Source organism: Lemur catta, chromosome 12 (genome assembly GCF_020740605.2).
Source record: "Lemur catta isolate mLemCat1 chromosome 12, mLemCat1.pri, whole genome shotgun sequence".
NCBI classification, from domain to species: domain Eukaryota; kingdom Metazoa; phylum Chordata; class Mammalia; order Primates; family Lemuridae; genus Lemur; species Lemur catta.
In genome coordinates this window covers 4,901,147-4,915,675 of record NC_059139.1, presented here as the reverse complement: position 1 = coordinate 4,915,675, position 14,529 = coordinate 4,901,147, and the positions used below count along the sequence as shown (strand labels likewise).

The 14,529-nt window shown below is 47.1% G+C and overlaps 1 protein-coding gene across 1 annotated transcript in view; it reads right to left on the bottom strand.

Annotated features, from left to right (window-relative positions):
- Positions 1-400: 400 nt before the first annotated feature.
- The window catches only part of ADCY2 (adenylate cyclase 2), a 365,223-nt gene continuing 351,094 nt past the window's right edge, over positions 401-14,529 (bottom strand). Inside the window, exons 23-25 of the mRNA XM_045565786.1 lie at positions 9,071-9,185; positions 4,876-5,000; positions 401-1,225 (exon numbers count right to left, since the gene is read on the bottom strand). Of these exons, the coding sequence (XP_045421742.1) occupies positions 1,073-1,225; positions 4,876-5,000; positions 9,071-9,185 (393 nt within the window). The 3' untranslated portion in view covers positions 401-1,072. The remainder of the gene's footprint in view (positions 1,226-4,875; positions 5,001-9,070; positions 9,186-14,529) is intronic.

Below are 14,529 nucleotides of genomic sequence, written 5' to 3'. Positions count from 1 at the left end.
TGCCAAATTACTGTTCCGCAGGCTGTGTCTGGTTGCTCTAGCAAGGCATTCCTGTAGACAGGAGCACAGTAGTTGGAGGGGCTACTGTTGCTCACAGAGAATCTTTTTACTGTTAAAATATTCTTTCCCTAAAAGTGTTCTCTGGAGATACCAAAATTAACATCAGACCACTAGATACATCGAGTGTGCTTGCTAGCCTTCCAGAGAGCTGTGCAATAGACTATTTGCATCACACGCTTTGTGCTGATCTGAATTATTTAAGAATATCTCAATATTGGCTTCTGGAGAGCTCTTTCTGAAACAACTGTCAGAAGGGAGAATGGATGAGAAACAAACTTTAATTCTGCAGCAAACCACAGGAGAAATAAGAAAGGAAAATAAAAGATACAGACACTATAAATCAAAGTACATAAAACTTTTAATGAATTAACCTTACAAAAGACAAATGGCATCAAAACATCAGACGAGTTTGGTACAAAACTGGTCCTAGGCTGTGAGGACTAATCCTGGTGATCGATGGCAACGTGCGGCTGGCATGAGACACACAGAGCAAAGGGACAAGAGTCACGGGTCCCAGTGGGGCCCTCGGATGGCCACTGGCAACGGGACCCGTGAGTGAGCACAGACTCCATGGGGGGGGTGACAGAATCAACTTATTCACAAATACTGTGTGTTTGAATATCAGACTAGCGGATGCGTTTGGCGAGCTACCATATTTTCCAGAAATGAACATGCACCAGAAGATAATATACACCCCCTAGTTTTATTGCCTTAAGAATTTTTGTTTGTTTCACCTCTCTCCTCTTTATTAGTTCTCTGAATGCTTTTCTTCCATCACACGAGCTCCTTTTTCCTTTTGCTTAGGAGTAAGCACAGTGCAAGTGGCAGAACAATCTGGGGACACGTCAGACACCAAACGGTATGCCACTGGGTCACAGGAACTAGTCTGCAAAGGCTCCATAGGACATGTGGACAGAGCACGCACATCAAAAACAGGGACAAAAGTTGCAGTCAGAAAGTACGTGGTACCTTCCCGAAAATACAGTCTTCTTGCCACAACGAAGGCCACTCTTCAAGATGCCAGGTTGCTCTGGGAGAGGGACCTTGACATTTCTGTGTTTACAAAGTATGTCTTCAGGTCTCCCTTTCCTTTCACGTTGATGATTCCTCGACACGTGCATGTGTACCCGAGCGTCTGCAGGATGAGGCTCGTTTCCTCAGTGACCTGGAAGCCACATGAACAAATGAAAATGTGTTTAGTACCCAGGTTAATCCAACCCGTAGACACAACGATAAAGAGCCACAAAAGCTTCGTGCTCTTTCATCCAGTAATTTCACTCCCGAGAAATTAGTAGACAGAATGATACACAGGAAGAAAAGTTTTTTTAAGGACAATAATGTTGAATTCAATACCACGATAGCAAAAAACCAGAAACAACTTAAACTTCAAGTGATCTCCAGGGTTAAGTAAACTATGGTGCTACTGTGATCGGTATCATGCGTGAGACAATGGACTCATGTTGAGCCATTTCACCTGAAAAAGAATTGATCCAGCTATGATTTCAACTGCCTGAATACTATGTATTCACATATGAGAGACTTGGGAAAAAGAAAGTAAATCAAAATATGCTGGAGTGGTGGGATTTTGTATGATGTTTACAAATTGTCATGAATGTCACATTTTGTGAAATAATAATAAACATTAATGACAGACTGTAATATAGATGGGAGAAACACCCTGAGAAGAAGCAACATCAGCTCCTGCAAAGGCCCACATCTTTCAGGTTTGATGCACATGAATAAAGAGACTAAAACTAAAAGAACCGTAGGAATTTGCACAAGCGTTAGTATGAGCACGGCACTCTCAGTTGAGTCTTAAAAGCTTCGTCACTCCACTGCACGGACAGGGGATGCTAGTGGGGGTCTCCTCCTTGTGCCCCACCAATGTGACATGATTCCTTATTTCCTGCCATTGCATTGTGTCGTGTCTAGGATGGTCAGACGGCAGTGAAACTGCCCGCGTAGCATGGTTTCCATCCACAGGGGAGATGCGCTGTCCTGTTCCGAGCCTTGTGCTGTCTCAGCCTGGGCACGTGCTGTGCTTTCCCTGGGGGACTAGGGGACTGGGCCTGCCTGGGACCCACCTGCGTGAGTGTCAGAGGAGCTGCAAAGGTGTTTCCTCCAGCAGAGAATGGGTGAGGTGCCTGGGCGCCCTGCCCCGTCAGTAACCTGCTCCTCCATCCGGACTCCCCAGAAGTATCTGGGTCTTGCGCGGGAGGGAAGGAGCTGTTTCACAGGCAGCCCTGGGAACAGTTATGGAAGCTGCAAAAGTGGCGTGGAGGAGGGATCTCCTCCCACCTCGTCAGAGAAGGCCACCTGGCGTGGCTGCCACGGGGGCACCTGAGAGACCCCGCCCACCTCAGGCACGTGGCGGACACAGCTGTGCCAGGCAGGTTTGGCAGCTTGTCAACCACACAGCAGTGCTGCAACACAAGTTTGGTTTGGGTGTGGCCTGGGGCTGGTGCAGTGGTGGGGGCCGGGTGGGCCATGACAGCGGCATGAGCCAGCCTCCTTGGGCCTAGAGTCTGAGAGGGGTCTTGAGGGCAGACGGCACGTGGGGGCAGAGGCAGCACTGCACTCGAGAGAACCCAGGGCAGTGCCTGGGGACGCCCAGAAACTAGGCAAAGTCGGCCAGGCAAAGATGTCAAGGGCAGGCTGAGGGAAAGAGCTGGAAAATCACTCCATCTCCCTGCAACGTGACCCGATGGCCAGCCCCTCACACAGAGCCCGAAGTGTGGGTCCTTGGGACCCCCGTGAGCATAGCAGGAAGGAAAATGGGGTGCAGGTGCCAGACGCTCCCAGAGGGAGGGCAGAAGCACAGGAAGGGCTCTGGGTAAGAACTGGAAGAAGAGGGAGCTAGCCAAGGAACTCAGGTGCTGAACATGTCCTCATGATCAGAGATCTCAGGGCAGGCAGGATTAGAGAATTCCTCAGGCATTTGAATTGTCACCTTCCACACAGAGAACAAACACATCTTTTGGCACTTTGGGGGTTAATTGTTCAATTGAGGTGTTGACTGCTGCTCTCATCGCTGGCATTTTTAAACCATCCATTGGTATCTGTAACCCCAAGCCACTAAGGTGAAAGCCCCGTGGACGGAGCTGTCCGCCTTGATGAACACCAGTCACTGTCACCCCAGGTCGAGGAAGGGCCTGGCTGGCTGGCTGAGTGGGCTTCCTATGCTGTTCTTTCAGCTTCAAGGCTGGAAAACACACTGGGAATTTAATGCTCTTTCATAAAAAGAACCTGTTCCTCAGGCCCAGGAGAAGCCTTTTAATCGTCTGGGCATCATTTTTTATTTTCCCTGGCACCTCACTACTATTTTTTTTTTTTTTGCACGTAAATGAAAATGAGAGCCTGCAGGAGCCAGAGAGAGCTGCACCCCCAGGAGAAGAAAACCCACCCAAATGTGAACCTTCCAGCTGCCGAGCTCAGCGAGCACACACAGGCTTGCAAACAGTCTTAGCTCCTCCCAGGATCAGAGTGCTCGGAGCCGGTCCAGGCGGCTGACCGGCACTGAGTCACGCGGAGTTTTATGATGCCCACAGTCCTCCTAGACACACAAATGAGCCCAAACTCATTTTAAACACTGACCTGAAGGGGATTTATGATCTCTAGGTGGGAGAACTCTCCATGACCAGCCTCTCTTAAATTGCTTTTGATATTTACCCCAAGTGCTTAAAAACTGCCTGGGGAGTTGTAAGGCATGTTAAAAACTATCATCCATCTTCTGAATATTCTGGGTGGGGACATGGGTGGCCTGCAGGTGGGCAAGTGTGTTCTTGGCCCCTCCCCAGCCAAAGAGAGGACTCCGGGTTTTCCAGTATGGCTGGAGCATCCCCCGGCATTGGGAGTGGCCAAAGATGTTCATGCAGAAAGTCCTAGAACCACTGGTGCAGTTGGGACACAGTTAGACTAAGGTGCCAAAATGCTCCACTGTTCCTCTCCTGGGTGGGCAACTGGGAAGTCTGCATAGCCAATGACCACGGCGCCTAAGGCAGCGCATGGCAGGAACATGGCACATGGCTGTTGAATGAATTAAAGAATAGACTTGACCAAACTGATCTGCCATCTTGGCAGCCTCCCTTCTCCCTCGCTCCCCTTCTCCGTGGATTCTGTCATCCTTCCATCCCGGATTGGCCCCTGCTATATTGAAGCATTTGGGGTAGTTTCAGCAGAGTTCTAATGACAGACTATTTTCCTATTGTCTTTTCAGTGATTTTCAGTACTTTTTTTTTCTAAAATATTAGTGCTATTGTAATTATAGTTACTGTAAGCATGGTTATTGATTTAAAGAGCAATGGGAATCTTAATACAAAATAATTTTATTTTTCTCTAATCACTGCTTTTAATTTGTCAGAGCTTCCCTTTGCCTACTTGGGTGGATTCCAGAGCTGCCATTTTTATTAACCTTCTATTTCATCTCTTCCCTCCTCCTCTCAATTCAGCGTCCTGAGAGAGGAAGGTGGGGTTACATCTGGCTTTGGTTTCATGGCTCCTCTGGCTTGCAAAGCCCTTTTGCAGGTGTTGGGCCGGGAGGAGGAACCAGCGAGGAAGCTCCACTGCTGAGCTTAACGCTCAGGGCTGTCATACGGCCACGCTGGTCGTTGCTGGGTCAATTGTTTTCACAAATGCCATCGCCTTTATACTACTGGAATTTTGTTGTTGTTTTCATTAACAGCCAATTAAAAAGAACCCTGACATTTCCTCAATAAAAATATGTAAGTAAATTTCAAGGTTTACATTCTTTCTTTTGTCTTAAAGTATTATTATCATTATTATTATATGGCCAGGGTCGACAGTCAGCCCCAGTACCTGTATTTTGTCCATGACGCCGGTGCTGTCCATCCGACTGGCCACGTTGACGGTGTTGCCCCAGATGTCGTACTGTGGCTTCTGGGCGCCAATCACACCGGCTATCACAGGCCCGTGGTTGATACCTGTGACAAGCAGAGTCGGGTTAACGGGGTTCAAATTATAGCACACTGGCTTAAACGGGAAAGTTTGATAACACCTTTCTTGCATCATTATTAAACAAACATTTGCCCAACTCATGAAGTTCTAAAAAAAAAAAAATTATTTCTCTTTGTCCTCTCAAAAATGTAAAAAACTTTGTCTTTTTTCCCTTCTAGACCTTGATTCATGTTTATACGTCCATTTATCATTATTCTATAATAACATAAAATTGGTATGATTTTTTTTTCTGATTTAAAAAACTAAACACGATACAATTGTTTTCCTGTGTTGCTATATAATTTTAGGCAAGAGATGATTATTATACTATTTTCCAATGGTTTTAGCGTAAATGTTAATTTTGAAATAAACAGGTTTTTACTTTAAAGGACCCCACTTAGAGGCTGCGCGTCACTGGCCATTCTGCGGCTGCAGGACTGTCAGGTTCGCTCCCAGGTTTTGCTGACACCACAATCGCCACCGCAGCGGCTCTAGCGCTTTCCACTCCCAGGCACTAGTCTAGGGCTTCCCACACACACGCTCTCCTCTGATCCTCACGACAGCCCCACGGGCTGGGCAGAGCTGCTTCACCTCCGTCATTCAGGGAGCCATCAGACAGGGAGCAGATGACAGGCAGGACACAAAGGCAGGCGCTGGCTCCACGGCCCTGCTCCTAAAAACTCGACCCTGTCTCCACCACCAGCTTCTGTGCACATCCCATTCATTGGGATGTTCATTGAATTCAAGGGGACCGTGTTCGTGTCTGTGGTAGTGATCTCATCGCTAACCCACTTTCCAAAGGACTCCCCCAAATTTGTGCTGCTGCTGCTGCTGCTGGTGAGGGATTCCACCCACGTCACAGCATTAAAAAACAATCCTGATGTGTGTAAGAAAGAGATTTTGATGGAATACAAACTTGGAGAAATTTACCACCTACAAATACACAAGGGGGAGAAGATGAGAGGTAGAATGGAGTGGACTGGGGGGTCCCTAAGAACCTGGCTTTGGAGGGGATGCTGGGGCAGTCGGGGAGGGCCGACTGAGCTCACCCTTAGCGAGGGGCGGGGACGCACAGTGTGGTCTCCAGGCAAGCTCTGGAAGGCCTGTCAGTGTGGCTGCTGGGGCTCCTGGCCCCTGAAGAGGGGGGCTTTACTGCTCTGCATTCATCCCAGTGAGGAACATTGGCCCTCCGGGGCGTAAGCCTCCTCACGAGCTGTATTCTCTTAGGAGACTTAACCAGAAGGTCGCTGCAGCGATTCCCGAAGCCACCTCTCTTCAGCCCAGCTGGACCAGTTCTTGCCAGGGCAAGACCGAGTCCTTGGATTCTTGGGGCACCTGGGCATTGTGTGTTTCCTCCCCAGGTGATCAGGCACCGGGGGGCATGGCTAACAATGAATTTGACAGTGATTGCGCTGACCTCTCCTCTTGGTAATCGCAATGATACAAACCACGGCTAATCAATGTGTGCATGGGGGGTCAGGGTGCGCTTTGACAGCGTGCGGAATGTGGAGACGGCATCGCCATCAGGAGCCGAAGCTTCAAAAGTCAGATCAACTTCTCTCATCAAGGTGAGGCCTGGGCTCTTCCCCCACCCAGCTGAACAGGTCCTGAGAACCCCGTCCAAACACACAGCCCACAGGTGTTCTGGGAGTGGCGTGAAGGCCACAGCAACAGAAACAGGGGTACTGAGATTGTTCCCACTACATCTCCAGGACCCACCTTCCTGCATTAGTCAAACTGTATTGATGAAGGGGGTGTGTCTGCGAGATTTAACTTCTAACTGCTGGACAGCTCAGTGTGCTGCAGCTTATCATGGATCCTAGGCAAAGCTTCCCCTCTGCAATAGAGACTTAGGCCAGGAAACTCAGTGCAAACACTGTTCCAGAAAATCTTTGCAGGTGTGAAAGAGATGAGAAATAAATTCTCCTTTGCCTTTGTGGGGTACTCAATAAAACACACCCCTGCTTTGGAGATTGCAAATAACTTATTCCAGCTCTGCTGCACAGGTCAGAGTACCCGGGAGGCAGCTGCTGGACGCTGGCCGGTGATTACAGCCCGGACTTCCGTGAGTTTTCTCCTGGCTGATGCCAACTCCTGCGTGGTCAGCAGCTCCAAGGCGGGGGCAGGGTAAGGGGAGGCTGAATTTGTAATTGCTGGCAACGAGGCCATCTCCACTTAGTGTAGGAGTGGGCTTGATCTGTGGTTCTGATTAACCAACTGATTCTACAGCCTGATATGCAGAAAAGTGATGCTAGGAGTGAATTTGGCTGCTTATTTGCACCATTGCTTTTTGTTGGCAATGTCACTCTTCTGAGTTCCTACCCTTGAGCTGCCACTTAGCGGCGCCATGCACCAAGCTCCAGCAGGGAAGCCGCTGCCTAGGAGAGGCTGAGGCTTTGGGGAAAGGACGACTCAAAGGCCAAGGGAAACATTGAGTTTAGGCTTCCGTGGAAATCTATTAATAAAAGGGCTGGTATATGGGGTTGAGTGTATAGTCATAATTATTAATGATTATCTAATAATCTGAGTAAAGTAGGCACTCAATCTCAAACACCTGTTGAAGGAGGTCCATTCAACCACTCACACTAATTGAACAATATCATTAAAGTCTAGACCAAGAAAATGAAGCCTTGGATGCAGCACAGTGACTGGCAAGTAACTGTCCTGTGTCCAGGCTGCGGTGCAGGGCAGTGTTATTAATATTTTGTCCCATACATGTTTGACCATAGAGGGGGACATTCTCCCAGGTAAGAGATTTTTTTTTAAAGAGAGGTAGTATGAAAGTTTGAGGAGCCCATTTTCTACCTGTCAAAACAACACAGAGGCTCTAGAACCAAAGGTATGCCCTGTTTGATGTGGTCAGCAGGTTGTGCCTTGGCCACCTGGTCCAACTTTTTGTATAAGGCAGAGCCCCCAATAAAGGTTCATCACACACAGAGGTGAGAAACTATAAAGAAAAATGTGCTTAGATGCTGACAACTAATAGCACATGCAGAGAAGAAATTCTTATTTGTTAAAGAGATGCAAAATATTTCTAGGTTTAGATTAAAATCAGGACATACCCCCAGTAAAGGAAGAAAGCTTTGAATGTTGGATTTTTTTTAAAAGTTGAAAACTCTATGCAAGAGAAAGTTAAAAACCATTCAGACAGAACTTGTCACAAGAATTACTCTCATATGGACCAACTTTCAGAAGTAAAATGTGTTGCCAAGAAAATCATAAAGTGGTCAAAGAAGCTCTTACAAATCGTGAATGGATACAAGTAACTCCACATTACAAAGTAAGTATGAGCTAACTTGATGGCATATTTTTAAAAACAAGAACTTGCAAAACTCAAGTAATGAAACATGGTAAAAAAAAGTCAACTTAAAGTTTAAGAACTTAGAAATCAGAAAGTCTTTTTTTTCCCAACAAAGTAAAGGTTACTTTTTATAAAAACTTTAAAGAAAGTAGGATTTTTCTGTAGGATTTGGACACAATCTGAAAAGCTTTAGCTATTTCAGAACTTGGACACACATTTTGTGTTCTTGCAGGCTGCAGGCCCAGGAAGGTGAGATTGTATTTTAACAATTCTAAGATTCTTTTTTTTAAAAAAAATATTTTTACATCCTTGAAACCTGGAATTCTCTTACAGTCAGTGGCAGGCCCTGGTTCACTGTAGAAACAGGCTGTGAGAAGGTGATGGAGCCTCCTTCAACTGATGGCTTAGAGCAGGTCCATCAGCAACTCGGGACGGCTTCAGGATGTGCACACCGTGCCCTGCAGACAGGACCTTGGCTGGAGGGACAGGGCCGTGAGGACTGAAATCCAGCCCACGCTCCACTTGCTAAACTGAGTGCCTACAGCGTAGGCCCACCTAGAAGGGGTGCTTTTTTTCTAATTTGTCCAAAAATGCCTTTTAAGCTTTCCTGAACCCTTCCCTCTGTAATCCAGTCTTGCTGCCCTAAGGATGCATTTGTAATTGTTCTACTCCAATATCCCAAGGACCATCTCTCCATCTCCCACGACTTCATTCTTTATTCCGCAGCTGAGACCCAGACCTCTTTGCACCACATACCCACTCGCAGTTTGAAGTCGTTGAAGGAGTGCTTGTTGATGGCATCCAGTTTGGCCACCAGGGCAAAAGCAAATTCCACCATGGTGCCGATGTGCATGTACTGCCGCTCGGGCTCCTAAAGAAAAGACAACCGCGTGCAGATGGGATTAGAGTTTGACAAAGTGGGACGTATTCCCCTCAGCCCCAAACCTGAGCTTCCAGTCGTAAAGGAATGTGACAAATCCTAACGCTGCAAGGCACTGCAGGCATTTTGCAAGTTAAATCTCATCAAAGGAAGCGCGTTGTCTGCACTGCTGTGGCCAAGGGGGCGTGAACTCTAGAGGACATTGACTTGAGTCTCTCAGGCACCTTCAGGCCAAAAGCACCATGCAAGCGTGCCGGCCGACCGAGGAGAGCCTATGTTGTTTTAGTCTAGAAGTCACCAGGGGAAGCAGGTGGAGGCCTGCTTTGAGGCGGGGCTCTTGCCTTTTTCTCCCTCTGCCCCTCTACACCCTCCCTGCTGGGCTGGGCTCCGAGGCTGACCCGGCCCCTGCCTGCCCTGAGCTGCCAGCCGGGACTGCCCGGTGGGAAGTCCTGTCCTTCCTCCTCATCCCTGCTCACGGCTTCCCCCGGGGGCCACCACTCTCCCCCGCTGCAGCTCTCCCTGCTTCTGGAAACATCCCCTTTCCTCTCTGTTATGCCTAGAGGCAGAAGGTGTTAAGGGCTGAACTGTGTCCCTCCAAGTTCCTGTGTTGGAGTCCTGACCCCGTACCTCCAAATGTGACTAGATTTGGAGAGAGGGTCTTTAAAGGGGTGATTAGGTAAAATGAGCTCATACGGGTGGGCCCTCATCCAGCATGACTGGAGTCCTTACAAGGAGAGGCGATTGGGACACGGACACACACAGGGGGAGGCCACGTGAAGACAGGGGGAAACTGCCGTCCGCAAGCCCAGGAGTGAGGCCTCAGAAGGAACCAACGTTGCCCATGCCTCGGTCTCCGGCTTCCAGCCTCCAGGACTGTGAGACAACAATTTCTGTTGTTTAAGCCCCTGGTCTACAGCAGCCCTGGCAAATGTACAGGGGTGACAGTTTCCTGCGTTGACTCATCCTCAGTGCTCTGTCATCCATGAGGATGAGAGAATTATGGTGCTGGAGGAGAGAAGTCCTGGAGGTTTCCAACAGGGACAGTGGGAATTTCTATGCTGCTTTCCTGTTATTTCTATTTATTATTCCTGTTGCCAGTTTCTATTTAGCATTAATTGGTAGTATTATGTGTATGTTACTTTTGAAATTCATCTTTTTAAACATTTCTATTTTTGGTTATGTTTTAAAAATAGATTCTCTATTCGTGTGTACACAGAATTTGTTCAACTAATTTACACGTCCAGATGGTTCCTGCTCCCCCAATAATTGATGGTTAGGTGCATGAAAATAGTTTGGGGGGCAGTTTCTATTCCAGTTCCTCCCAGGCTTAGCTGAAACGCAGTCCCCGCCGTGCATCGGTGGCCTGCGGTAGGGACGTCTGCGTCAGCACTGAAATCAACGCTGTCTTTCTTTGGAAGTTTGCTTCCCCCACCGGTTCATGGGCTCCATCAATCCCTGTCTCCACACAAGATTAAGTCCCTGGTACAGGAGAAGCACTTGATAATGATGTCTGGGACAAGTGTTACACTCTATTGAATCCCAGAGGGAGCTAAATCAGAGACGGAGAAAGGTCTCAGGGACAAAGAGGAGGCACCTGATGACTTTGGGGGAGCATTGTCCATGGAAAGTGATGACAAAAACTAGCCTTCAGGGGTCCTGTTGGGGTGAGTGAAAAGGCAGATGGAGACATTGGACATAAACCTCCTATTCAAGATGACAGTGAGGCAGAGAAAACCAAGGCAACAACCAAAAGGAAAAGGAAAAGGAAAAAAGGATTACTCAACTAATCCGCACGGTGTTTGAAGAAGGAGAATGGAGAGGTAGTGCGATAAAGCAGGTTTCTCAACCTTGGCACCACTGACATTTGAACTGCATAATTCTTTGTCCTGGGGGATGTCCTGTCCATTGTCAGGGGTTTAGCACCATCCCTGGCCTCTACCTACAAGATATCAGTGGCATCGCCTACCTCAAATTGTGACAACCAAAATGGTCTCCAGTCATTGATAAATGAGGGCAAAATTGCTCCCAGTTGAGAATCATTCCACCAAATAATATATATACAAATGGAGAGGACACATTTCTGGTTAAGAGCGGAAGATGTTTTTCCTCTCCTCAGATGAATCATATCATTTTCAAAAAAGATGAACGAAACAGTATTATTGCCATAAATCCTTAATTTAAAATTGTGGGAGAAAAATGGAGCAATTAAACTATTGGAACTACAAAGCAAACTGTCAGCTAACTTTGGTGGAAATGCAAAGTGTCATTTCTTAAGAACAGTTAGGCTTTTCTATCGTAGCTCACTGATATTTTTTTGTCTCATGACTTACGGGGAAAACATGATTTGGAGGTTTGTTCCATCAGTTGGAAAACATCTTGCTCCTTAATAGGAAGCACAAGCTGTTAAATCAACAAGCAGACTCTTGGGTAGTAAAAATTACAACTATCCTAGTCACATTTGCCGTGGGAGATAGGGTTTGCTTTTTACCAAACCAAGGTGCAGCAAACAAGCTCCGCTCCAGGATAAATCATTGCCCGATCTGTTTTCAGGCAGTAGGTTTAAACTGGAGGTTTTAAGTGGCCTCAGTAATAAAAGAAGAGATTGAGTTCTGGGAATGGGGTTTAAATCCAATGTCAATAACTCATTTGGGCTTAGTGAACCCTAGAAAAAATTATGTTCAGGCTCTAAAGAACTCAGTTCATTTCAAAAAGTCTTTATCATTGAGCTCTTCATAAATATTTGATGGCAGTATGAAGCAGTTATTTCTCCCACGATCCAAATAATTTCTGTTAGATATCCCCCAATATTTAACTGACTTGCAGCTAACAGTGAGACTACTTATTCAATTTTCTGGAACGAATTTCACAAGCTGGTTGTTTTGGAAGTTTCACCAGCAAGGAACATTGCTTAAAGTAGATGCATGTTTATTGAGATTATTTTATACCCTAAGTGACTGGTAACAACTCAAGTTTTTAGGCTAAAATTAACATGACCGTCATCTCTTGTTCTCTCCCCTCCCTTCTTCCATCCATAAATATTCACTGAATATCTGCTTTGTGCTTGGCACTGTGTTCTGTGCTGGAAAACTTCTGGTGTTCAAACTCCTTTTGTCTGATTTTGATGGGAACTGGGGATTGTTACCTAAGGAGCACTTTGTTCTCCTGCCTGGGGCTCCTAGATCTGATCAGACTTCTCGGTTTTCTGAAGGGGACATCAACCCTCTTCCAAGTGAGCACGAAAGCTGACGCTGTGATAATCAGCTCACCTGGGAGGGCGCTCAGTGAGGACCACCTGAGTCAGGCAAAATTGGCTCCAGCTTCTGCAGTCATTAGCTGTGTGGTCTTGGCAGAGCCACTTACCTTCTCTGGTCTTGTTTCCTCATCCATGAAATGGGACAACAACTAACTACCTTGTTGGGGTGCAGTTAAGATTAAATGAATAGATATAGGTGATGCATTCAACCTGCACCCCTGGGGCTTAGGATTTACTTAGTTTCCTTCATGGCAGTGCAGAGAAGCGTTATCACTCTGCTCGACACAAAAAGCAACTAGGAGGAAGACGCCAGGAAGAAAGTACCTTACGACTCAGCTTGGTATTTCTCCCTCTTCCCACACGTAGAGCGTCCTACACTGACGTGCAGCTGTAACAAGGATCTAAGTGTCTGACATTCTAAGTGTTTTCGAGATTCTAAGTATGTCTAGTGAAGAGGGATGGTTCATTTTGTTTCAGTTTTTCATTTCCTGTAAACAGCATGAAAGTAGGAGGCAATTCTTCTCTACCTCCGACACATAATAGCTTTCGTGTTTGTACAAAAACACGCAGCCTGGAGATTCTGCTTTTCATTTCAGCAGAGACTTAAAGGATCTCTATTCTTACCAGCCAAAGGAAAGTAGGGTTACTGGTTTCAATGAACCACTTAGCTGCTAGGAAACCGGCCGCAGAAACTCCCAGCAGGACTCCTTGCTGCCTCTCCGGCCCCCTTGGCGGGTCCCTCCGGTGTTCCCAGCCTGTGTGCTCCCCTCACTTGGGAGGTGCTGTGTGCACTCCCCGTTCATTCCCAGGCTGTGAAACCCCAAGGGCTGTCAGCAGCAGATACCCGGGACTTGGCACTTGGGAAAGAAAAGGTCAGCTGGATGACCTAACAGCTAACTGAGTAAGATCCCTGACCACCGAGCTGGGCGGCCCCTGGGTCCAGCAGAGACGGAGCGTCCACAGGAGTCGGGGCCTGCAGAGAGGAAATGTTTCCTGCTCACAGCTTTGTCGGCCAGCTTGGTTTCGCTAATACGGTGGGTGAGTGTGAGCGAGTGTAGGAATCTCAGAGGTGGTTCCCATGGAGCCCGGTATCTGATTTGGGGGATGGAGGGAGTGGAATAGTAGAGAAATGCTAAGGCTGGTCCTGGAGGTATCTCGAAGGGGCCAACTCAGCAAAGGCCACATGGTGCTCTCTCAAACCACTCCCTGCCCTCAACCCGCAAACCTGCTGAGGAATGTGCTTAGGTATGTAAACAAGTAAAATGATAAATTTATTTTAAATAACATTTAAATAAAATAATTAAAAAGACAGCAACAACACAAATATTTTCAAAAACTGAACGGGCACCAGTGCTCATACCTTGACACAGAATAAACCAGCCCTGCTCCCCGTGCTCCGCACCCTTCCCTCCTCCCTGTTTGTTCTGGCACCGCAAGTTATTTCCTTCCAACGTGTGGCTGGCGATGGACATCAACTAGTCAAAACTGTGAATAAAAGCTAGAGGTATGGCTTCTTACAACAATACTATGATCAAAGCATGGGTCTGAATGAAGATTTTCCTCCTTACAGTTTGGTTTTGACTTAGTTAAATTCCTAGTAAAATTTGTTTGGAAAAGATCAAAACTACTATTTACATAATGCTAAGGTTAGACTTAGCTCATGATTGGGGCATAAAGAAGGAATTCCTCTACAATAGGGCCTGGCCAGCCCCTCAGACATTGAGCAGGGGAGGCTCTGAAGTGCAGCAGAGGGAATGAGGCGACAGGGAACAGTGTGGACTGTGGCAAACTGGGGAGAGCATGCCAGGTCTGAATGGAGCAGCTGCTTACAAGCTCCACCTGGTTGTCATCAACGGGAACGAAGACCAGGGAGATAACCCACCAATTTTTAGGAGAAGCTAGAAACAATCATTTTTTAGTGAAATATCCTTTTGAAAAAACACTCCACAAGCCAAGAAGAACATACCTCTAACCACCAGTTTGCTGTAAAGGTCATAGAAATGAACAAGCAGAGGCTGCAAGGATGGGGTCAGAAAAGTGAGGTCCTCAGGGCAAAGTGCCCCAGAGATGGGCAAGCTCCCT